The 25,634-nt window shown below is 39.8% G+C and overlaps 2 protein-coding genes across 4 annotated transcripts; one reads left to right on the plus strand and one right to left on the minus strand.

Moving 5' to 3' along the window:
- Positions 1-4,011: 4,011 nt before the first annotated feature.
- On the plus strand, positions 4,012-15,542 carry adam10a (ADAM metallopeptidase domain 10a). Of its 3 annotated transcripts, none has more exons than XM_049718938.1 (16): positions 4,012-4,225; positions 6,233-6,383; positions 8,499-8,617; positions 9,024-9,182; positions 9,427-9,527; positions 9,654-9,812; positions 9,897-9,989; positions 10,209-10,386; positions 10,618-10,781; positions 10,873-11,056; positions 12,461-12,611; positions 13,138-13,321; positions 13,401-13,512; positions 13,627-13,847; positions 13,914-14,040; positions 14,546-15,542. In XM_049718938.1, the coding sequence occupies exons 1-16, from the start codon at positions 4,165-4,167 to the stop codon at positions 14,635-14,637; spliced, it is 2,256 nt and encodes a 751-aa protein (XP_049574895.1). In that variant the 5' UTR covers positions 4,012-4,164; the 3' UTR covers positions 14,638-15,542. The 3 variants fall into 3 exon arrangements, with proteins under 3 accessions (XP_049574895.1, XP_049574896.1, XP_049574897.1); XM_049718939.2 differs by lacking the exon at positions 14,546-15,542 and adding an exon at positions 14,339-14,482; XM_049718940.1 differs by lacking the exon at positions 14,546-15,542 and having other exon boundaries at positions 13,914-14,048.
- On the minus strand, positions 15,265-25,611 carry lipca (lipase, hepatic a). Its single transcript, XM_049718952.2, has 9 exons — positions 22,283-25,611; positions 21,004-21,191; positions 20,417-20,596; positions 20,073-20,190; positions 19,776-20,009; positions 18,326-18,571; positions 17,269-17,383; positions 16,894-17,112; positions 15,265-16,376 (listed from the first exon to the last, which is right to left on the minus strand). Exons 1-9 carry the CDS (start codon positions 22,380-22,382, stop codon positions 16,265-16,267), a joined length of 1,512 nt encoding a protein of 503 aa, XP_049574909.1. The 5' UTR covers positions 22,383-25,611; the 3' UTR covers positions 15,265-16,264.
- Between the last annotated feature and the right edge of the window lie 23 nt (positions 25,612-25,634).

The following is a 25,634-nucleotide window of genomic DNA, read 5'->3' on the forward strand; positions in this document are numbered from 1 at the left end:
TAATCTTGATTTTATAACACTTATAGTAGTTGTTCACTAACGTGTATATACGCCTAAATATTGTTATCCAATATATCTACTGCAATTGCTGGTTTGAAATTTACTTTTTATATTATTATTATTTTAATAAACATTAAAACCTGTTAAAACTTGTCTGGTGTTTTATTCCTTGTTTCTATTTTTTTGGGCATGAAAACAAAAATCTGCTTTATATGACAATATGTATATGTCTTTTACGTTGTGTAATATGTGTTGGTGTCCCCCAAAATAAAGAGCAAGTAGTCAAATACACATTCTTGACACGTACAAAAAAAATGCATAAAGTTATTAGGTACACTTGAAAATGGTGGTGTACCTAATGGAGTGTCAGTGTGACGTCACAGATCAACCAGCCAATCAGGAGGTGGGGGTGAGGGCGGGTGTGGCACTTTTCATTTTCAGTTCAGCTTTGGCCATGATTTCTCCCTAATGAAGTGGCTTATTAATAGGTACACATGAAAATGGCGGCGTACCTAAAGGAGTGTCTGTGTGACGTCACAGATCAAACAGCCAATCAGAAAGTGGGGGTGAGGGTGGGTGTGGCACTTTTCACTTTCAGTTAAGCTTTGGCCATGATTTCTCCCTAATGAACTGGCCTGCTATTAGGTACACCTAAAAATGGCGGCGTACCTAATGAAGTGTCCGAGTGATGTCACAGATCAACCAGCCAATCAGAAAGTGGGGGTGAGGGCAGGTGTGGCTCAAACCAGGGGTGTCGACCTCCAGTCCTCGAGGGGCCGCGTTCCAATATGTTTTCCAAGATTCCCTCGTTAAGCGCACCTGCGTGAAAACTTTTAGCTACTTTCACGTTCTGCAGGAGCTAAAAGTTTTCACGCAGGTGCGCTTAACGAGGGAATCTTGGAAAACATGTTGGAATGCGGCCCCGAGGACCTGTGACCTTTGACCATGATATTTCCCTAATAAGTGGCCTGTTATTCGGCACACTTGAAAACGGCGGTGTACCTAATGGAGTGTCTGTGTGATTCCCTCGTTAAGCGCACCTGCGTGAAAAGTTTTAGCTCCTGCAGAATGTGAAAGTAGCTAAAACTTTTCACGCAGGTGCGCTTAACGAGGGAATCTTGGAAAACATGTTGGAATGCGGCCCCGAGGACCTGTGACCTTTGACCATGATATTTCCCTAATAAAGTGGCCTGTTATTCGGCACACTTGAAAACGGCGGTGTACCTAATGGAGTGTCTGTGTGATTCCCTCGTTAAGCGCACCTGCGTGAAAACTTTTAGCTCCTGCAGAACGTGAAAGTAGCTAAAAGTTTTCACGCAGGTGCGCTTAACGAGGGAATCTTGGAAAACATATTGGAACGCGGCCCCTCGAGGACTGGAGGTCGACACCCCTGGTTTGAGCCACACCTGCCCTCACCCCCACTTTCTGATTGGCTGGTTGATCTGTGACATCACTCGGACACTTCATTAGGTACGCCGCCATTTTTAGGTGTACCTAATAGCAGGCCAGTTCATTAGGGAGAAATCATGGCCAAAGCTTAATTGAAAGTGAAAAGTGCCACACCCACCCTCACCCCCACTTTCTGATTGGCTGTTTGATCTGTGACGTCACACAGACACTCCTTTAGGTACGCCGCCATTTTCAAGTGTACCTATTAATAAGCCACTTCATTAGGGAAAAATCATGGCCAAAGCTGTACTCAAAGTGAAAAGTGCTACACCCGCCCTCACCCCCACCTCCTGATTGGCTGGTTGATCTGTGACGTCACAGGGACACCCCATTAGGTACACCGCCATTTTAGAGTGTACCTAATAACTATGCATTTTTTGTACGTGTCAAGAATGTGTATTTGACTACTTGCTCTTTATTTTGGGGGACACCAACACATATTACACAACGTGAAAGACATATACATATTGTCATATAAAGCAGATTTTTGTTTTCATGCCCAAAAAAATAAAAACAAGGAATAAAACACCAGACAAGTTTTAACAGGTTTTAATGTTTATTAAAATAATAATAATAATAATATAAAAAGTAAATTTCAAACCAGCAATCTAATGTGAAATTGCAGTAGATATATTGGATAACAATATTTAGGTGTATATACACGTTGTTGAAAAACTACTATAAGTGGTATAAAATCAAGATTACGCAAAGAGAAGCATAATCTCCCCGTTGTTGCATAACGGCGCATACCTTCATGCAATGAAGTTAGCCGTTAGCTTGGAGAAAACGTGCATAAAAGAAGTGGTGTTTCAGTGAGTGATTCTTTCTTTCCTTGGCAAATCGTAAATCGACATTCTGGCTTACATAGTTGACGCCAGGAGGTAGACGCAACACGTTCACTGACTGATCTGTTGACGCACGGGAAGGCAGTTCACCCATTAACTCGTTCCGTCACTGATCCGTTCTCGCGATGAACTGGAAATGCAAATCACTCACTGACTCGTTCACTCACAGACCCGTTCAGTTGATGAACGGCAAATGCAATTCACGACTCGTTCGTGAACGAGAAGTTACGTCATTTTCTTCTTCGCTTTGTTTTGCGGCGAGGTGGCACCAGCTTCAATGCGCATTACCGACACTTACTGGTTGAAGTCTTATGAACTGAAAAAAGAACAAATCACTTTAGGAAGTGACTCACTGAATTCACTCTGGTTCACTGAAAAAAATTCGTTCTTTTGAACGAAGCGTTCACTCCTGACCCAACACTACGCCACATATTATGCGCGTCACCTGTGGCGATAAATCCATATTTTAAGTAGGACTCCAGAAATGTTCTTTTAAATGCAGCTTTCCTTTTCTTAGAAGTCGTAGCCTCTTCTTCCGTCTCCTCATTGGTCTTTTTTCCCTTTCCGAAGAAGCTTTCCAAGCATCTCATTTTTTGCTTGCTTGATGATGATGATGATGATGATGAAACTTTATTCATACCACACCAGGGAAATTCACTTGTCACAGCAGCGCGTATGAGTGCAAGAATAATACGAGTGCAAGAATAAAACAAGTGACAGAATTACAAAAAGAAGGTAAATAACAGACAAGGACAAACACAAGTGCTGCTGCTAGTAGAGACGAAACACATTCATTTTATCAGGTGGCATGCATGTTGTAAAGTCTGACAGCAGAGGCTCGACTGAGGAGACATGTCACGTGACCGAGACGAGCGTCTTGACCTGAACCGACGGATGTAATTGGGAGAGAATCGCCAATTTTTTAAATATATTTTTCCAAATAAATTCTTACTCATTTTTTGCTGGCTTTGCGGGCTTGACTGGGGACTCTTGTCACGTGACCCGGACGAGCGTCTTGACCTGAATTAATTGATCGTCGATAAAAAAAAAAAATATATATATATATATATATATAGTATATATTTTTTTCCTGTGCGGCTTGGTGGCCCGGTACCAAGTGACCCACGGACCGGTACCGGTCCGCGAACCGGTGGTTGGGGACCTCTGCCCTACATTATACATTGATCTGAGCGTCAGTCCGCGCACTGTACATTACAGCGAAGTTGTTGTCATTGTTTTCAAATCAGAAAATATAAAAATGCTATACTGCATTATGGAGTTGTGTTGTGGATTTCACCAGAGCCAAGTTTTTATGATTACAGTAAACTTTATCCACTCCTAACCCAACTCTTTAAGATCACTTGGTAATTAATAGTTTATTATTAGTTTGATCAAATGAACAATAGTAGTAATAGATACAATAACAATCATCGAGAACTAAAAATCTATATTTTACTACTGTCACTCCCAAAGTTGTCGAACCCGGATGTTAGAATTTGCGGAAATACACAAAGTGGCTGAGTGGTTCATGTAAACAAACTGTACCGTACTCACCGGCGTTGCGTGTTTATTTTACGCATAAAAGCAAAGCTCTGTCTCGTCACTTGGCGTTTTACGATCGTTTCGTCGTGTTTTTTTATTTCGTGTAGAGTGTGCTTTAATTTGTCACAGATCTGTTGCCGAAGATCGTTAACTGTGGGGGGCGGTTTTACGCTCGTGACGTCACGCTGTCAGAGAACCGCAGAGGTGTTAACCGGTGAAGGAGCCGCAGAACTAGGAAGCGCCACTATTTCAACACAACTAAAAATTCATCCAAACTACTACCAACCTCGCCTACATAGTTATTATATTTCTTTTTTGACCAAAGGGGATGTTCGCTATGATATTAGTTAAACTGCTTCTCACGTTTAGTTGCATTCTCCATAACACAGGTAAGACTTGTAACGAATTCTCACGTACATAAGAATTGTCTCTTTCAATGGACTTTGGAATGAATTTATGAACATTTATTTAAAATTAGCCGTTTCGGAATTTATTCGATGTTTCCCATCTTAGTCGACTAAGATAAGATCTTATCTATTACTAGTACGCTCCCACCCCAACACACAGTCGCGCACACTCCTACCGCCACTTTTGGCAACTGAAATCATTTTAATCGCTATATTACGCTCTTAGTCTTAAGTAAGAAGATTCAGCGTACTAGTGTAACTACTGTCTTTATGGTGACTTTGTTTTCAAACTTGATATTTCTGCGCACTAGTAAATAATACAACTTTGTCATACTACTTGGACAACTGCATGTTTTTAGTAAGTGGAGCAAAACTGCATTAAATGTTAAATTTTCCTGACTAGTTATGGTACCAGTAGTAATTAGTACAACTAGCGTGCAGTTTTCTTCACTAGTAACGAAGCTGTTATACTAGTGGGGACAGTGGGACCTTTCGCAAGGCTATCGATTAAATGGTCTTCATAGCTTAACGTCAACCATATGAGCATGTTTTCCTCAATATGAATCATTTCAAATTAATGCTCAAATGTCTTTCCAACATTATATTAGACTAAGCATATACAGTTGTAGCTACTCTATGTTAACATTAATATTAGAAACTATTAATGTCCATGTACTATTACGCCCTTGATTCTAATTCTTCAGGACAGGCAGAGGAATCTGTGTGAGCGTATGTCTGTTGGCTTTTATGAACAAGTTGCTGCGAGCCTGTAAGAGTCTCTGCCTGTCAGGCCCTTGCTACATGGAACCGAGTGAAGTATATACATAGATGTTTAAAAAAAAAAAAAGCAACGTGACAAAGGTAGTGTCTCTGGCATTTAGGATTAATATATATAGTTACTTTTCCGTTTCAGTTCTCAAGAGGAAGCACAGGATCTCAGAAGTTTGCATCCATGATTTTCATAGCCAAGCTGTATTACATTTATTCATCGAAGGGGGAGCACCCCCTCAAAAAATTCTTTTGAATAATCTGTTCTGTGCAACTCAACTAGTCTTAAACACAGCTGTCTGAATACTGTTGCAACACAAAAAGCCCCACCTGTTTTTAGCAATCTCAGGAGCCCACTGACACTTCCTGTCAACTGAAAATGACATTACAATGGTTCTGTGAGTAACTGTGATGTCATTTTCAGTTGACAGCAAGTGGCAAAATGCCCCCCAAGATGGATAAATTAATTTTGCCACAAACACTATTAATTTGAATGCTGTGTTTAGACTACGTATACTGTAATCACATACAACATATTATAAATAAAACGTTTGGGTTGACTTCCCCTTTAAAGCACTATTGTTTTGACTGAGAATTGCTAGTTAGAATGCATTGTAATGCCCCCACACGCTTCCAAGAATTCCAAGAATTGACGTTGACCTGCATCCCAACATTTTCTTGTCTAAAACAAAATAACAAATCATTGGTAATGTAATCTAAATATCCAACAATAGCTTCAGCTCTACTGAGAATATGAAGGAGTATGTAACCACCTGACCATGAATGGAACTACTGAGTGAAAACTGCCTCACGGGCCTCCTGGGGAAAAAAAACAAAAAAACCAATCCTCGATTCGTAAAGGATTGTTCGTCATGTGATTCTTGTTTGCTGTTTAAATGGACCACTTTGTCGTTGCCCAAAGACAGAATAAAGAAAAACTAAGCGGTCAATATAAAACCCAATAGGATTAACTTTGTGACGTGTTGCATGGAATATTATAATGAAATAAAATGTACTCAGTTCACCAAATCATACTTTACAATTTCAAATGCTTAAATTGTTTTGATGTTTTTAATCGATGAGCACAATGGTTAAGAGTAGTAATATTCAAATTTTAGTGATACCCATATTGACCGGTATCTCAAGGCACTATTGCAATACCAGTGAAAAATGTTTTTTGTGTCTCAAGAATTTTGACATCACCTTTGTATTTCTTTGCAGCCCTATTGAAAAGACCCTTGAACAAATACATTGGCCATTATGAGGGTCTATCCTATGACACCGAGGCCCTGCACAAGAAGCACCAGAGAGTCAAGAGGGCGCTCACACCTGAAGACGAAACCCTGCACCTGAACTTCCATTCCCACGGCAGGTCAGTCGGGGAACATTTTGCGCAAGGTCTCATTAAAGATAATAAATAATAATAAATGATTTAGTGGGTCTCAGTTTATTGTATCACAAAAAACTGGCATTTGAACAGGGGCTCTTTTTATATCCACTGTTCATGCATTGTAATTGTGTGGATAGTTTCTGCCCTGTGCAAATACCCTTTATTTTCTTCCACACCCAAATCATAAAAGACCGCTGATGATGTCATGTTTGAAGTAGGCAGAGACGGAAGCAGTTTGAGATTTGTGTTTTCTGTTTTTCACAAAAGTAGTGTAAATAGCCCAAAAGAATAACCTTTTTTGTCTCTTTTGTCTCTGCCGTTCTGAAAAATGTTGAGCTCTTGAGGCTACATGGCGCCACAAAAGCTTTTTGTAACAAAAGAAAAGCCTCCTTGTGATGCTCACATGAATATTAATGCTAGGATCTGGCGATGATAACGAGGAAGCCTTTTTTCCCCCCTGGTAAATTATTTCTTCACATAGATGTACCATAATTGTTTATTTTTTTAAATCATGTCATGTCATTGCTAGAATTGCAAATTGTCTTAACTCTTAATATCTTTTTTTTTAATATTTGACCAGTTTTTACTCGTCTGATTTGAAAATGAATTATTTGTCAGTTTGTTTTGTAGCTTAGACTGTATATAATATGAGGTGCTCATACATTTATTTGGGTTGACAGTCTTAATGGCCCTCCGAAAAAAGCTATGACTACAATGCGGCCGGCGAAAAAAATGAGTGACACCCCTGATCTAGAATGTACACAATGAACCCATGTTACATAAATAACAGTGATCACTTAAACAGCTGCAAACACACAAAACAGGAATGGTTAATAAGGGTTGATAAGATTCACTTGCCTTCATACTAACAATGCAAAACACCATTGACATGCAAACAGTTAGGATGATGTAATAGCGGTTTTACAAGCAATGGATATGAACACAAAGAGTGGAGCAAAACATGTAGACCAAAAAAAAAAAAACACAGTCAGAGGCATATGTTCTTTATCCTCTACAGGAAATAACAAACATCGTAGCATCTTAATGAGTCACTTACAGATGTAGTCATTAAAAACTAGGTACTCTCCTTTTGTGCCTGCATAACTGTTTGATGAGTATGTGGAATATCTTGTGAGAATAACCACATGCAGAGCCAGACTTCAGTTTGCATAATCTCTTTGAAAATCACATTCCACCACATCACATGAAGTGCACATGAGCTATGGAATTGCCCAAACCTGAGGCAATGCAATGACTGCTCACTATACTTCCCAATTCAACACACAATGGTTGAAAATGTTCCTATCAACAACAATGATTTTCATTGGTACGTTCGTGTCTACTAATGGTACTTGGCAGCTTTTGAGAATTCTATCACCAGGTAGCGAAGTGAAAGTGAAAACTAATTTCATACACTAGGTATTAACATGAGAAATTTCAAGTCTTGTTACAAAATCAAATATTTATGGCATGCTACCCAATCCTGGAAGGTTCACATGCTTAAGATAGGAACTGATTGAGGCAATGTGAAGACATGCTAAGAATTCAAAATACTCTTCCCACTTTATCAAGCACATCTATGAAAAAAAAAATCCCTATGGGCAATTTGGGGTATACTTCAAAGATGCCACCAAAATAGTCTAAATCATTAAAAAGTCTCCCACTCCGGCACATAAATGAGGAATCTTAGTTTTGCTCCACTCCAGGGGTGTCAAACTCATTTTTTTCACGGGCCGCATTGTAGTCATAGCTTCTTTCGGAGGGCCATTATTAGTGTCAACCCAAATAAATGTATGAGCACCTCATATACAGTAAAAGCTACAAAACAAACTGACAAATAACTTGTTTTCAAATCAGACAAGGAAAAACTGGTCAAATACTAAAAAAAAAAAAAAAAAAAAAAAAAATTAAAAGTGAAGACAATTTGCAATTCTAGGAATGACACGAATTTGATGCACAATTTGTCTTCCCGGGCCACATAAAATGATGTGACAGGCCGTATCTGGCCCCCGGGCCTTGAGTTTGACACCTGTGGTGTAAGAGATGCGCCTTGTATGGTGATGTATGTGACATACTGTACTTCTATTCCATATTTAGGCATTTCAATCTGCAGATGAAGAAGGACACATCAGTGTTTTCTCCAGATTTCAGAGTGGAGGTGTCAGGGGAGGACGAACCAATTGACACGTCACATATCTACAGTGGGGAACTTCTTGGTAGGTTCTCTTAATTTTCATCACAACACAATTTATAAGCTCTGAGTTCCTTCTGTTCTCGATGACATCCCCCTTTGGGCAAACCCGCATGCTATTTCTCGTGCAAAGTCCAAATATCCTGTTTGTCAGGTTTGTGTGTCTGAGAGAGACAGAATGAGACATACATTCTCTCCCTGTTCAGGGTCTTCCCTTGGAATATTTAGCTGCATGTTTGAATCATTCTCTTTAAGGGTATGAATCTGTTATCATTAAATGTGTTAAGAATGACAATTCTGTGGTTTTATGAGGAACGTTTTTATCAAGCTGCGTGAAATCGTCATCTCTGCAGCTTTAATTTGCGAAAAGTAAAACACTTTGCCGCCATAGGGTTCACTGAAAAGTGCTTCCATCCACCTTTGTGTTTCAGGTGAAGAAGGAACACTGAGCCATGGTTCTGTGATCAACGGGCGATTCGAGGGCTTCATTAAAACACAGCAGGGAATGTATTACGTTGAACCTTCAGAAAGGTATTTGAAGGAGAAGACTGCACCCTTTCACTCCATCATTTATCATGAGGATGACATCAGTAAGTATCTTCTTCTGTTTTCACGATGCTAAAAGCTACGCTGAGATTTATGTGGCGCTTAATTATGAATATGTAAATTTGATATAAACTATGCATATATTATACTACAATAGGAAAAACAAAGTAGATGTTAAACGGGAAACAAGTGGATATTGGAAAACACATGAATGAAAATGACCACATTGCTACAAAAGAGCCAATAGACTATATTGACTAACCAGGCAATCATCTTTTTTTCTGCCAGCTTACCCTCATAAATATGGCTCTGATGGAGGCTGTGCTGATCACTCAGTGTTTGAAAGGATGAGAAAGTATCAGGCATCTAAGATCGGCCCGCCTGTCAAAGTAAGTGCCAACATTACTGATAATGCATCACAACCGTCCTTACACTATTGCTAATGTAGCCCATACCTCTCCATTTGATACTTCTATTTAAAAAACCATTTATTTCCAATGTCCATTCGTATATAGAGTGTGACTGGTCACCATGTGGATGAGAACGTCTACGGTCCTGTCATTTTACGAAAGAAGAGAGCAACAGCAGCAGATAAGAATATCTGCCAGCTTTATATTCAGGCCGACCACCTTTTCTACAATTACTATGGCAGCCATGAAGCTGTCACTGCACAGGTATTATCCCATAGACACGAAAGAGCATGAGTTGTCCTGAGATGCTTTTCCATTCATCTAAAGCTGATATAACTTTGGTCACAGATCGCCAGCCATGTTCAAGCATTAAACTCCATTTACCAGATCACAAACTTCAATGGCATTCGAGATATCGGCTTCATGGTTAAAAGGATCAGGGTGAGTGGGATCTGACAAAGCTGTGTTGAGCCTTCACACGCCAAGGTCTAGGGATTAGTATTGTGCTATGTAGGGATGGCAAATTTTGACTTCTGACCTTGATAAAGCAACAGAAATGATACCTTGGCAATAACCAAGACATCAGGAAGAGTGATGATTGCACATATAGCAAAGGGGTTGTCTTTGTAGAAGAACCTGATTGATGACCTCACCTCTTAGATCAACACCACAAATGACCAGAGCGACAACCCGTTTCGTTTCGCCAACATCGGCGTGGAGAAGTTTTTGGATCTCAACTCTGAACAGAACCACGATGACTACTGCCTGGCCTACGTTTTCACCAACAGAGACTTTGACAAAGGCGTCCTAGGCCTGGCTTGGGTCGCCTCTCCCTCAGGTGTGTCACATTCACACAGTTGGGTGATCGTAACTAATGAACTGCAGCAATAACTGAGCAATTAATTATTATGCAATAAACCATAAGTCATGTCACTTGATATTGCGTCATCTGAAAAGCTCAGAAGAGGGTGTTTGAATGTCCCTGGGAGTTTTTTTTTTAACATCACTAGCCATGACGAGCATCCTGCGTCTTTGTGCAGTCACATAATCAGTGTTGCCTCGGCTACAGGAATCTCAGGTGGCATCTGTGAGAAAAACAGATTATTCGCGGACGGGAGGAGGAAGTCCCTGAACACTGGCATTATCACTGTGCAGAACTACGCCGCTCATGTGCCTCCAAAGGTGTCGCACATCACCCTCGTCCACGAGATCGGACACAACTTGGGCTCGCCTGTAAATGCAAACACACAAACACTCAAGTCGCTGTGGCACCGTTTTCTTTCAGCATTGTAATCAGCAACGCGTTGTCTGTCTATATTGGCAGCATGACTCTGGGATCCAGTGCACCCCCGGAGAGTCGAGCAATCCGCTCCAAAAGGAGATGGGCAATTACATTATGTATGCACGAGCCACCTCGGGAGACAAGATCAACAATAACAAGTTTTCAACTTGCAGCATCGGCAATATAAGCGCCGTTCTGGCAGTGAAAAAGGATGACTGTTTTGTTGGTAAATCTTTTAGTTTTAGTGCTGATGAACCGTTTTGTAGATATATTTATGCCCTTTACTGTTTGATATTGCTGTGCCACTCTCCAATCCCCTAACTCATTCGCTGCCAGCCATCTTCAGATCCTATCTTCTTGTTTTAGAACATTTTGACTCATCTTTTAAGAATATTGTAATCTGGGACAATGTTAGCATACTAACAAAGGGAACCCGGTGCATTGCAAAAGTATTCACACACACCCTTTTTAACTATTTTGTTACATTACAAATTCCAATTGAATCTGCAGAATGGTTACAAATCATTAAGAAGATTGAGGTGCATTTATTTTAGATAGAAGCAAAAAAGGTTTAAATGTGAAATATAAATAATTGTATAAAGAGGGGCAGAAAATGTAGCATTCTCTTTGCTCCTGGTAGAGAAGCCAAAAGGGAAAATTAAATGTGAAATGTAAATATTTTCTTTAAAAAAAGGGGCTGAAAAATGTCATATTTATTCTCTGCTCCTGATAAATTTATTTAAATAGAGATGCTATTTATTTAAATAGAGATGCTGTAAAAAGTGGCAGTAACTTACATTCTCTGCTCTTTTTTTTATTTAAATAAACAATATTTTGCATATGTATTCACCCAATTGTAAGGAAGCCCTTAAAAGGCTGCTGGGACGTACACGCCAGAAAGACCTCAGAGGCTGCCACACCTAAGCAAGAGGCACCGCTAACTTGAAAGATCCCAGAGGATCTGTTTAGCACTGCTAAACAAACTCAGAAAATGTGTGGCAACTTGCTCAAGTCAAAGTGAACATCAAACTTGAAAACTGCAGCAGGTTTCCCTTGAGAATTGAACAAACATCCCAATGATAATGTGTAATGTTTGTAGTTTGCCCCCAAATGTTGTGCGCATGTAAATGTTTTAAAATCATTTTCTACAGATATTTTTAGACTTGATTTATCTCCAAAAAAATACTACCATTTTTATAGTTAGATGTAATCAGATGTCTTTTGTAGACTGGCTTGATTGACATCAGTTTTTTCTGTCAAGCAGGACAGTAACTGAAAGTGGTTTTGTTTTTGTGACACCTCAAAACAAAAGAATCTAGAAGAGCTTTTGATATCAGCTATATAACTGAGATGCGCCCTCAACGACCCTGACTGAATGTGTGACCCAAGTGAGGGTCTGGCTTTTTTACATTGTGTTCCATCATTCACATCTTTTACCCAAATGTGGCGATCCAATGTGCTGCAATGCCACCGTCTACAGGTATCTAAGTCATGCTAGTTTTCAAACTTAAATTTCACATCATCGTCAGTGAAAATGGATGTCAATGGCAGTGAATGAGTTATTCCCGTCTAGATGTTTTCTGAATCTGTTGGTGAGACTCACTTTTCATTGTGCTGTGTCTGAATGCAGTCTCTGGAATGCCCATCTGTGGCAATGGACTTGTGGAGGCTGGAGAAGAGTGTGACTGCGGCTACAGGGATCAGTGTAAGGACCCATGCTGCTATGATGCCCAAGAAGACAAGGAAAAAAGATGTAAACTCCAACCTGGAAAGCTCTGCAGGTCAGATGTGATCAATATATATTTACACCAAATGCATACATTGCCATTGTACTTCTATAATGAGCTTTTGGGGTTCATTTTATGTTATTTTTGGTATTGCTCTGTATCCTTATGACCTTTTTTTAACTTGCACTCAAATGCTACAGTGTGGTACCTGAACACGTTCAATGAATAAAAGTTCATAAGACCATACTTTTTATGAACTGAACGTAATGTTGCACAATCGTGCTTTGTGAACATTTTTGTGAATGCGCTCATTCCGGGGCCGATGAATGGTTTTGACGGGCAGTACACTTTAGTTCAAGGATGCCATTTTTTTTTTCTTATACTTCAAGATAAAACTCGCTAAAAACTCAAAATAAACGAATGAAAAATGATTACATCTCGGCGCAGAAAGACGCTGAGGCTATCGGCCAGTCTCCCCAGCCAGTAGTGGCTCAGGGTTTGCCTTCCTGAATCAGACTGACGATTGGAATAAATGCAAACCAAATATCTGAAAATAAAAAACCCAAACCTTTCCTTGCAGTCCAAGCCAAGGCCCGTGCTGCACTGATGAATGCACTTTCAAGAGCACACCTGACATGTGCAAGAAGGAGTCTGAGTGTGCTCTTCAAAGCAATTGCAATGGAAACTCTGCTCTGTGTCCTGCTCCCCAAGCCAAGGAAAACCTCACCTCTTGCAATGAGGACTCACAAGTCTGTATCAACGGGGTACGTGATCTTCGCTTTCACGTCTTCTAATTGGACTACAATTGAATTTAAACGGCCTCTATCCACTTATTTGGAGCAGGTCTGTTCCGGTTCCATTTGTGAGAAGTACAATCTAGAAGAATGCACATGTGCTATAGAGAACGACAAGGATGAGGCGGCTGAACTCTGTCATGTGTGCTGCATGGAAAAAAGTGAGTTAAGAGTCTGAAAAACGGCCTGAGCATTTTCATGCATGATGGTGACAGTAATTCCAAATCTTTAAGGATCTGGATATTCAGGAAACAAATCTTCTTTTTTGCCATCAGTGAACCCCAGCACTTGTCGAAGTTCTGGCTCTGCGGAATGGGCCAAGTTCTTCAACAGAAAGATCACCAGTCTGCAGCCAGGCTCACCGTGCAACAATTTCAAGGGCTACTGCGACGTGTTCATGAGGTGTCGTCTTGTGGATGCTGACGGGCCTCTGTCAAGGCTAAAGAAAACTATTTTCAATGCGGAAATCTACGAGACCATTGCAGAGTGGATCGAGGTGAGTGTCTGGGATATCACGCATCCAATAATTGAACGTTTCATTTGATGTGTGTCTCTCTTGCAGGATCACTGGTGGGCAGTGGTTTTGATGGGCATCGCTCTTATTTTGTTAATGGCTGGTTTCATCAAGCTCTGCAGCGTCCACACCCCCAGCAGCAACCCCAAACTGCCTCCTCCAAGGCCGCTGCCAGGTACCTGACACAGTATTGAGCTGCACAGCATTCCGCAGCCCCCGCACACGACTGTCGCCCCAACGTAAACAAATGAGTTGCACGGCTGATCAATAATAGATTGACAAGCCTGTTGAAGAGCATCTTGCTGAGGGGACTATAGAAAGATCCAGAATTTGAAAGAAGCCTAGGTTTCCATTGCGGTTATAAGATGAGCTGGGGCGGCGGTCGCAATGTCAGGCACGGCGGCGGACTCGGTACCTGTATCTAGTGTTTATTTTTGTCTGAATCCGATTAATTGCATTTCTATTTATTTCAGTAGGGAAAGGTTTTTATGTCATACTAGAGGATGATACCATCTTCTTTGTGGCCGTCAACCATATAAGTTAAGGAATTTAATGTATAATATCACTTTTTGAGTGCTTTTGTTTTGATAGGTTGTGTGTGAATTTAAGTGAGGTTGCTTAAAACAGTTCAGCCACTGGTCAGCAAACCAAGTGTGACCTGAGCTCTATTTACCTTGCAGGTACCGGGAGATGGCAGCAACACGCCAATGCTCCGCGGCGTCATCGTCAAAACAGAGCCCAGGAATACCGGATGGCTGAGCTAAGGCATTGACATCTTTGGCCTTTTGTTGTTTCTTTTTTGTGCCTACACTGGAAGCACTTGATGGAAAGAGTTTCTGTACCTTGACTGCAAGTCTTAGCAACAGAATCTTAGCAAATGAATCCCTCCCTCCGAAGTGATGCTCGAGTCCTCTGTGCTATGATAGCCAGCATATCATAGCTTTTTGATGGAAGGGATGGAGCTTCAACTCTCCCTATTTTTTTGTTCTTCAATGCTGAAACTCCTGCAGGACTCCAATGGATACGCAAAATTTTACTGTGAGCCAACACTGAGATGTCTTGTTGCTGTAATATATCACCTTTATATTCTTGACATGTGCTAGTACAAATGTTTCTACATGCCTCTTCAGAAGTATTGGAACAGTGAGGCCACAATTTTGGTATAAGCTGAAATAGAGCTTTCTTTAATTTATCGATCCATTCATCCATCCTTGTTTCTGTCTACCCATGATGCACAAAAATGTGCCTATGAGATAGACCAAACAGTTTGTTAAATGTATGGTGTTGGAGGAATTGAGTGATTGTTACTGAGCAGTTAGACTATGTGAAACCTTCACTGAAAAGTGCCTTTTTATGTTTTCCATCAAATGGATACTGATTCAATACGTGTGGGGGTAATTGCAGTTTTATGTTGCTGGGTTTTTATCGGTACTTATTTTGTATGTCGAAGCCAATTGGATGTGAAAATGTTTAAAGGTTTTTGTGAGCGTGTGTTTCTACACTAGTTTGTCAGAGCTTAACAAACCAAAAAAAAAAAGTTATGAAAATTGCAGCTCTACTTGGCTGATGTTTTTGTACCTCATTTTTTTTGTAATGTAAATAGTTGTCTTAAATGTTTTGGCTGTTCTTTGTATCCTTAAAAAAAGCATTAAAAATGCATTAAACCTCTGGGCTCTATGCTGGCCACCTTGTTTGTTTTTTTGGGAGGTTTTGCAAATGAAATGCTGGGTGGATTTTTTTTTTAATTGAAACCCATCAAAACCGCATTCAAAAATTACAGATTGAATTCATACAATTTGGGTGTTTTTCTCTACTTAATATGAACGTTGTACGCTTTTTGTGTGTTTTACTGCCTGATTCTATCCAAATTTTAGAACAAGGGAGCAAGTTTCTTATTGCAGTGGTGCTCAAATTGAAAAGTCCCACCTGAAAATATAGCACACCAACACAAAGCCCTAATATACACGCTGGCTGTAAAGTCAAACTTTTTAACATTTTCCACTCTTGTCCTTCCAGAGATTTAAGACATTTTTGACATTTTTTCACATTTGCAATCTTAAATTTACTACGATATAGCCCTAGAAAAGTCGACATAATGTCACTGAACTTCCGACAGCGAGTTCAGTGTCACCTGCTAATATTTAAACTAGCAATGTTCAAATGGTTTTCTCCCAAATGCCAGAAATGTTAGAACAGGGGTCACCAACCCGGGTCCACATGGGCTGACTTTTTTTAACGCTATCTGCAGGAAGGTTGTGTTGCAATCAAATTTTTTTGGGGTTTTGTTTTGTCACATATCCAATGAAACCTTCCCGATCTTTGGACTATACATCCTCACCTAGACATGAAGCGGAGCACAAAGAGAAAAACAGTCAATGGAGCAGGTGTGCCTCATCTCTTTAACTGTGCTTCCTCTTGTGCTGCTTTCGTGGCTCCCGCTGACAGCGCACAAACACTTTATTTTTGGACATTTCCACATGTCCATCATTTGTCATGGCACAAAAAGCTGTCCTGCAAGGAGAGGGAGGAGTTGGGGGGGCACACAGGCAAACAGGCAAACTTTAAACACAGATACTACAAGAGGCAAGATCATCCACTAGATGGCGTTACAATTCCACAGTAATGAATTCGAGTCTTGGAAAAATGTATCGCCCTTATTTCAAGTCTCAGAGAGCATTACACTGATCGACGAATTTTTACCATTTTTTTGGGGATTTAGAAAAAAAAATCCCGAGATGTCATAGCTATAAATTACAACGAATGGCAAAATCTACAGTGTTTATAACATGGTAATCATAATAATCATAGTAAATAATAAACATTTAATTAGTGTCCAAATAAGCTTAGAACTGTCACATCTGTGTGAGTTACAGTCCATAGAAGCAACGTATGTTTGAATAAAAATGGTGGATAGGGAATTTAACAATAGAGACAGGCACATGCGTATGTGTTATACTCTACTCTTATTTATAAGATCTTTTTTTTTTTTTTTCATTTTTGGAGTTGTGAAAAAGCCAGGTTTTCTTACCGTTGTTGTGTGTCGCCATCTTTGATGCTGATTTTGCCCACTGTCAGCAGTGATTTGGTGTCATGTCCACCCCAAGGCATGATGGTCTGCACTCTGTTCCACATATTTTTCCACAAAGCTGAGCCCTCCCAGTGGACCTTGAGCAACATCAGATCTCCCAAATGTTTGTCCATGGTGAACAGGAAGGTGTACGTCTTATTCCCCAAAACCTGCTCGGTGCTTGCAGAGTTGAGAAATGAAGCTGTGTTAGACAATATACAACAACATCTTGTTTGATTAAGAAACAGCATATTTTGTGAATTATTCTTTTGTAAAGGCTGTCTTGCTTGCAATAGTAGTGCATGGTGCACACGTATGACAGAAGGTGGTGCTCACAAGACAATGGGAAGTGCACCGCTCTCCTCTTCTGTGCCAGTGAGGGAGATGCTGAGCGAGGGGTTGGTGCTCTGCATGGAATGCTCAAACTGGATCCTCATCTGATAGTGATAAACTGTGCAGGAGGAAGATTAAGGCAGAACGCTCTGATCATTGTCCATTTAAATTTTTTTTTTTTTTTTTTTTACTTTAACCATTTTAGCTGCTTGATTGAAACTTTGTCATTTCCAACTTCAGCTCTTTGAATACAAAAATTATTTTGGCTCGATTATGGCCATCTTTTTCTCATTAAAAGGAAATTGCTAAATGTAGGAATAATATTTTATTATGTGTTATTATACATTTGTGATCGCTTTTTGATTTTTGTTAACATTTTTTAGTGGAGTTGCCAATTAATTATAAAATACTCCTGCAGACTCACGATTTGGCACACATGATTCCTCTATTAGGCGGATTTCCCCACAACATAAAAAAAATATATATATATATATATAACACTGGTTTGAAACCCTCTTTTGAAACCCTAAAACTACTTTGAACCCCTAACTTGAAACACCAGTTTGAAATCCTAACCCTAGTTTAAAAACATAGTTAGAAACCCTTAGTTTGAAATCCTACTTCCTAATATTAACTCTAGTTTGAAACCCTAACCCTAGTTTGAAACCCTACTTCCAAACCCTAACCCTAGTTTGAAACCCTAACCCTTGTTCCAAACCCTAACCCTACTTTGAACCTAACTCTAGTTTGAAACCCTACTTCAAAACACTAAACCCCAGTTTGAAACTAACCTTAGTTTGAAACCCTACTTCCAAACCCTAACCCCAACCCTAACCCCAGTGACATCTGTGCCTTTGGTTGTTGTTCACTTTTTCATTCATTTCATTGAAGAAAGAGGATTTCAATTACAAAGCATGTTCACACAATGAATTACGCTCCTAAGTCAAGGCACCGCTGCATATAAAAATAATTGTTAAAAACCAAGCTGCAAAAGAAGCTTGCTTTAGAAGCACAAAAAAGATTAGGGTAGAATCATAGGAGAATTTCTTCTTGTACGTACGTTTATAGGGCATCGTTGAACGTGTTTTCAGGTAGAGCCTCTTGCTGCGGTGTCCTGTGCGAATCTTCTTGATATTGTAGCCCAGCGTGTTGCAGCGGTTCTTTCGACAGTCCAAACAGACGCCTTTGTCAAAGGCCCGGTTGTCGCTGCACATGTAGCCCCTGATTGGACGCTCGTTGTTCAGCACGGAGTCAATGAACAGGTGCACGGAACGCTCATGGGCGCATTTCACCGTTTGCCCAAAGCCTGCGGCATAAAATCAAAGTGATATTTATTCAAGGCTGAATTCATTCATGACAGTTACAGTACAGTACTGTGCAAAAGTTCTATATATTGACAAAATAGTGGGAAAGAGTTACTTTTTACAAGTTTTTAAAGATAGCACTCAAGTAATGACATCATTGAATAGAAATGTTACATCTGGTATGTGCACTTTTGCCACCCGTGGGCAGGATAATACAAATGTGCATGAAAAACGGTCACAACTAACTCCGAGTCATCCTTCGCTAAGGATAAAGAAAACATGCCTGTGAGTGTTGAACTCTTGAAGCATAGGTTATCTGAAAAATTCTGCGCTCAGTTAAAACCTTAACCCTAGTTTGAAACCCCAACCATATTTTGAAACCCTAACCCTAGTTTTAAACTCTAGTTTGAAACCCTAACCCTAGTTTGAAACCCTAGTTTGAAACCCTATTGCTATTTATATCAAGAAAAACAAACACACATCAGACCTACCTTTTTTTTCTTTCTGTTCTGTTTTTCTTTTATGTTTTTTTGAATATATTATTTATGTCATTCAAGTCAACTGGGAGAGATTATTTGAGATGTATGGAATTGAATTAAATCTGTATCTCGAGGCACCGCTGCTGAACAGTGATCAATCAAGCGGGCTTGGGCTGGGAATGGCTTTCATAACGACATCTAGATGAACGTAGATGGACGTAATTCCTGTCTAAGGCTGACACCTGTCACACGTTGCTGTTGTCACATCCCCTTTCAAGTCATCATGTGACTGCATAGCCTGGAGGCAGCTCGCCTCAGATAGCCGGACCGAGCACAGGAAAGGACAGGCACATGTTGCTAATTAACTACCGAGCTTGACAGATACTTTAATGTGGCGCTCGCCATCTTTTTTTTCACCGAGAGGCACCAAAACATCACAAATCAGGGAGCCACTCGCACTCAGCTGGAGGGAATTAAATTCATCTGCTCCAACGCACACAAGGAGTAACTGTCAACACTAGCGAAGATGAACGGGCTCAGCGCATCCAGGCTCCTCAAATCTCTGTTTTGAGGTGGCGGCACCAATTAAGAAAAAACAATGTTATGACAGAGCAGCGGAGGAGGATGCCACGCTGCCCTTCCTGTCTGACTGACTGTCTTTGCAAGATAAATCATTTGGAAATAAATGAATAACAATTTAACAATAACAACCATGCTCATTTCTTACCAAGAAGGCCATATTGGGAAACGTGCTCGTAGATGTTGTGCAGGTGGCATCCGGGTTGGAAGTCCCCCCCATTTGGATAAAAGTCATAATGGGCCACGGCCTGCTTGATGCCCACACTGAGACCCAGACTCTCATGGGTGAAGGTGTGAATGGCGTCCACAAACTCGGCATCGTCGGGCGACAGCCTGTCAGTTGGCGACATGCCCTCAAACAACGGCCCAGCGGGATCCAGACCTGCGCAAATGTCAAAGGTCAGCAAGAATTGCTGTTCCCCACAAAATTGCTCTTCAAACTCACCAGTAATTCTTCCGATTTGTTCTGGCCCTTTAAGATAGCTTCCGGCAAATCCAGAGATGTGAGCGCCGAGACTATAGCCAATCAAATGAACCTTCCGGAGTGAATATTCATAGCGCTCCTGTGACAGCAGGAGTAATAGTCGTCTCTTATTACTTAATATCACGAGTATTAATAGTCATTGAAAACTTGGTGTCAAAGTTCCAAATACGATATTTATAAAATCTTCATGTAATGCATTCAAATTGAATCATTAGTTAACTGCAGTTAGCTTTGCAAATCCAATATTCAAGTGCAGTGTTATTGTTCAACTAGTCCCACTTGCAGAAATGTTGTACAGTTGGTACCTTGAGTGAGGACAATAGATGTGCTATGTCTTTTCCAACCGTGCGCGTGCTTTGTGCCGCTCTGGGGTAGTGCTGGTGAGCCAGGGACAGCCAGTCGGTTATCACAACGTTGACGTCTCTCAGATGAGTCTTGAGGATGGAGGCGAACCTGCTCACCCAGCTCTCCATCATCCCGTCCACCTGACCAAACATCACAAGATAAACTCTTCTGTTGGAAGTACAACCAGAAAAGAACTTAGTAAAAAGTAAAATAATAATAAAATAAATAATAAAAATAATAATAATTATCATTAGTATTATTATTATAACAACACCAACAATAATAATAATGATGTAGAACTGAACTTCATCTTGCTTCTAACATTACGGTCACCTGATTTCGTTATTAAATGAGGGGGACATATTATCACAGGATCTCAGTGTGAACAGCAAGCACAACAATAAAACTAACTGTTAAATGAATGATCCAATCCAAAGTACGCATTGTGATCTTTTTGATAGACCCTCATTAAACCGCGCAGGTGTAGCCCCAGCGAGTTTTTCCCACGTCACGCTTCACAGCGAGCTGGCCAGCACCGTGACCTTACCGACCACCCGTGAGTGATGATGATGAGGGGATTAGTGGCGTTGAAGCCGCAGGATGAGAGGCCGTGCAGCTGCGTCGGCTCCAGCGTGCAGGTGTCCTCCCCCGCCACCAAGAGCCGGAAGAGAGAGCTGCTGACGTGGGGCTCTTTTGCCTTCAGAGAGCCCCACTTGTCTGCTGGGAGGGCCGCATCTCAGGGAGAGAAAACACACACAGGCTTATCTGTGAGTAACACAACACAGCTGACGCACTCTCAGGTGAATAGTTACAAGTAATATCAAAACTGTTGGATTGTCGGAATTATGCGAGCGTAGCAATTGCATATGGAAAATTGCTTGAGCCTTTATTCCATGTCCTTGACATCAAGCTTGAGGTCTCGGTAGCCGTTCACTTTGTCTTTGTGAATGCTATACAAAGTCAAATACAGCTGAACTGAAATCTACTATACTGAATTAAAAAAAATGTACATACCAGTATATGGACTCAGATAACACAGTCTTTGTAATTTTATAGTTGCTACTTTACAGTGAAGCAAAATCTTGTGAGCTTCTTGGAAAAAGAAAAACCGTCATTGCCATAGGAGCTCTCTTATCACCTCGTTCTGTTGTTCGTAATGTCAGTGAACCAACCAGCAAACCGTTAGCACGAGAATTTCTACTAATGCTATATTTGAGACTTGTTTCAAGTGCTTCCGCACACTAAAATGATGTGCTAGTGAAACGGGAATGCAGTGATGAAATCAAAATAACACTGATGACTTGTTGTTTGAAGCTGATCAGAGCTCTTCATCATATTTTCATCACATGCATCACAATGTGTATTAGATTAGTGGCTTGAGTCATATTCAAATGCATAATAAAAGAAACAAGCAGTATATCATTTCAGTTCTTTTGTTTGTTTTTCAAACGGTTTAAAAAAAAAATACATTTGAGCAAACAAGCGGGAACCTTTTGAGACTTCAACATAACGTGAAAATTCTGTCCCATTACACTAACAATACCTAGGAAGGCTTTATAAATATTGAATTTTACAAAACATTAACTCTTCATTAGGCATTAACATCAACTTACTAAATATCACACAACATTTAGTAAAAAGTTTCAATTCTACAGCACTATATGTAGGTATGTGTGTATAACTGTATATATTTATATTATATAGTGTATGAATGTACTAGTCTGCGTATATGTGCTGTGTACTTTTACATACGGTATATCCACATATAGTACGTAGATATAAGTACTCACAAATACTTGCTAATGGGAAGTCCTCATTTTACTTACCTGTAGGATTTCCTCTCATCTTCCTTCCATCTCCAGCGTGACATGTTAGAAGTAGACAGCACAGGACTTTGAGTACAGACACGGTGGACTCGCTCATCATTCCTTCAATGAGATTCTTTTTTGTGTCAGAGTGGTCTCTTCATGGTCATGTGGACTAAAAGGACGAGAATTACAGTAAAGTACATAACGGCAAGGCCGGCAGCTGGCTGCTTTTGGATAAGGGGCACTGGGTCTGTGCTGATTGGCCGGCCAGGGTCAGGACACGAGGATCGAAAGAGCCATCAGGTTGCGAAACAGCCGAGGTACGAACAGTGTGGAGGGTGTCTGATGCAACACAACATGACCCATGAACTACCTGGCAGTGCTTAGTGCTCAAATAGAAATGATTGGAGGGTTCTGAGAAAGGAGTGTGGAAATTTTCTCTATTCTTATGAAGTGCAAAATGTTCTCTTTCTGTATTGTATGTGTGACTAATCTATTACTATTGTGAAGCACTTTGTGAATTCTTGTGAATAAGATTTATTCAAGACGGGACAATACTTTCTAGAAGACTAGTTTCGACCTAACCTCATGCTTTTCCACCTTCGGCCTATCAGAAACAAATCCAGTAACATTCTACTATTCGCCAATGAAAAAAAAAAAAGGATCATAAATACCCAGAAAGAATAGAGAATCTCAGCTCATACATAGTGTAAGAGCTGTTATAGTGTCAGGTTATTATTATTAGATGAGCTAAGGGTGCACTCTTGGGACTACGGAACCTTCATCCATTCTCCATGATCTTATATAACAGCACTATATGGAAAAATGAATTGTGCATCAGTGTATTTCTTAGATTCCTCATTAGTCTAACAACGCCAAAGGCCGTCAAAGCATTTTTGCTTGACCCGTTTCAAACCATCTGTTAATGTCCTAAAATGGATTCAGTCACACTATCTACTTTGCGGCTTTGCCCAAGATAGTTCCTCAAGGTTACATCTTAGGACCACTGCTGTTCAATGCATTTAGCAATACAACTGTGCATCAGTTTCATAAAAAAAAGAATCATTGGCACAAGGGAAAGTGCTCAAGATATTTATCACATATTACTTTTTTACAACTCGATACGCTGGATCACCCAGAGGAGCAACACGTCTCCAAAGTGAGACTAGATAAGACTACAGATTAGACATGCACTAGCATAAAAAAATAGGTTATGTCCAATATTTTATGCTGAATGTGCCAGTCTACCAAATTAGAGCTCTAAATATTACAAGAACAATGTCTTGTTTTACAAGAAAAAAAAACACAACCTGTAATATTACATGAAAAAGGTTGCATTTTGTCATCTCGTGTCAAGTGAAAGTGATGTCAAAGTGCCCATTGGGAAGTCAAGGCTCAGCTGTTTTCCGGGTTTGGTCACATCCCGTTAGCAGTGCAGTGATTTTGATATCAGTTTTCAGTCGACAGCTGAGGCCGCCGCGTTAAAGCACCCCTATCCCATTGAGGAGCGAACAAATGCGAGTGTTTTCAACGGCAGTGAATGTTGCGTTCTCGCCAGGGTTTGTTTAAAGTCGCAAATCTTCGCTGGTACATTTTCTTTTGATCAAAAATTTTTTTTTTGTGGGAAAGGGTCTTAAAATGTTAATTCTTCATCCACAAACGCAATACAATAAATATCCTGTGTTTAGACTAGTCTGGGCAAATAGATCAAATTCTTGCAGAGAAAAATGTTGCCTTAAGTTGTCCTTTAAACATGCAGAGTCACAATGAGCCATGAATATTTTGGGTGGGCCAAAAGAAAAGACAGGAGGGTTTAAAAATATTATTAAAAAAAAGGCTTCCCAAACAAGCTTTCAACTTCCTGTTGGAAATCACTACAACACCATTACTGAATGATATTCAGTAAATATGTGAATTTTAAAACTTGAATCTTTATTTCCATTAAGTGCACAGGTTTATCAATAATTCTGCTCTTCCACATTGTTGACCATATTAGTGAGAATGTTTAGATTCACATTAGGACGATCACATTATTATTGACACCAGGGACCTGCAAAAGAGCTCTAATGACAGGCAGGTCTAGGATGTTTGCTTCCCCTTCTGTTTTATTGGCGACCAAAGTACTTGTATACACACACACACATGCATACACACACATGCATACACACACACACACACACATACAAGCACGCGTGCACATCCACAAAATGTACACAAGATAAAGTAACTTCATGTGTACATTTCAACTGTCCTCAACAAATAAAACACACAATGTGGCAATTCATAACCTTATACTGTCAAGTCAATACATATAGGTTAAATGTGTTTAATATTTCTATCTTACACTAAAGTTCTATTTTCTATATGTAAACAATTACAGTGTTATAGGGCTTTTATAATGACGCAACAATATATCGCATAACCTTTAGGTGTTATCGCCACATAATACAAGGGACATGCATAGAATTGTTTAAGGCGGGAGTTTCTTGGAACTAAATAAATGTAATTAAAAAAGAACAACTTAAACTAGTGACACAGCTCTGACCACATGCAAATAATAATAATAATACCAAACACACAAGTACTTTGTACTCTAGTGCATTCTTATATAGTGGAACCTCCATAACGCACACAGGAAACGTATCTGGCTGCTCAGTACAATATGATTAATACAATTCAATAAATATCACAAGGCCAAATAATGCCTACAAGTTGCCACACAGGGTTTATTTTTCTTAATACTTCTGACACCTGCACTATGTGAAGCCTTACAAGCCGAAATTGCAATCTAAATTAAATTAATTAAAATTAAGTTGTTCTTGATTTTTTTTATTCTCTCTTGATTATCCGGCTTGGATAATAGTAAAAATAAATAAGGGGCACTACATTATTTCCTCCAGAGAATAACCAAATGAACCTATTTAGGGGCTAACATATGTAATAGCTACAGTAAGTACACTACGTTTAATCGGCATGCTTTTTAAAATAGAATGAACGTGTCTCATTGTGTAAATAGCCCTAAGTATACATGTACCCTTGACATATATAGTACATACATGATTCATGTGCAAGTACAGTTTTCTTACTAAATTGTTATAACAATAGCCTGATATATGTTCAGATTGTAACGTACCTAGATTTACTGATAATTCTGAGGAAAACCAATAAATTATTTTGAATGAAGAAATTCTATTGTAGTAAACACCTTGAAATGCTGTACCGGGTCAACTATGGTCGATGAAATGACCTTCGAACTAACTAACTAACTAACTAACTAACTAACTAACTAACTAACTAACTAACTAACTAACTAACTAACTAACTAACTAACTAACTAACTACACACACACATATATATATATATATATAT

The sequence above is a fragment of the Syngnathus scovelli genome, chromosome 4, assembly GCF_024217435.2.
Source record: "Syngnathus scovelli strain Florida chromosome 4, RoL_Ssco_1.2, whole genome shotgun sequence".
NCBI lineage: Eukaryota > Metazoa > Chordata > Actinopteri > Syngnathiformes > Syngnathidae > Syngnathus > Syngnathus scovelli.

Bases quoted from the DNA above. Each gene is read 5' to 3' on its own strand.
- adam10a (XM_049718938.1), top strand. From the start codon at position 4,165: ATGTTCGCTATGATATTAGTTAAACTGCTTCTCACGTTTAGTTGCATT. The intron at 6,384-8,498 runs GTCAGTCGGGGA...TTCCATATTTAG, and splicing joins AACTTCCATTCCCACGGCAG to GCATTTCAATCTGCAGATGA. The intron at 10,782-10,872 runs GTAAATGCAAAC...CTATATTGGCAG, and splicing joins GACACAACTTGGGCTCGCCT to CATGACTCTGGGATCCAGTG.
- lipca (XM_049718952.2), bottom strand. From the start codon at position 22,382: ATGATGAGCGAGTCCACCGTGTCTGTACTCAAAGTCCTGTGCTGTCTA. The intron at 20,191-20,416 runs GTACCAACTGTA...CTGCTGTCACAG, and splicing joins ATCTATTGTCCTCACTCAAG to GAGCGCTATGAATATTCACT. The intron at 17,113-17,268 runs GTGAGCACCACC...CAACTCTGCAAG, and splicing joins GGTGCACTTCCCATTGTCTT to CACCGAGCAGGTTTTGGGGA.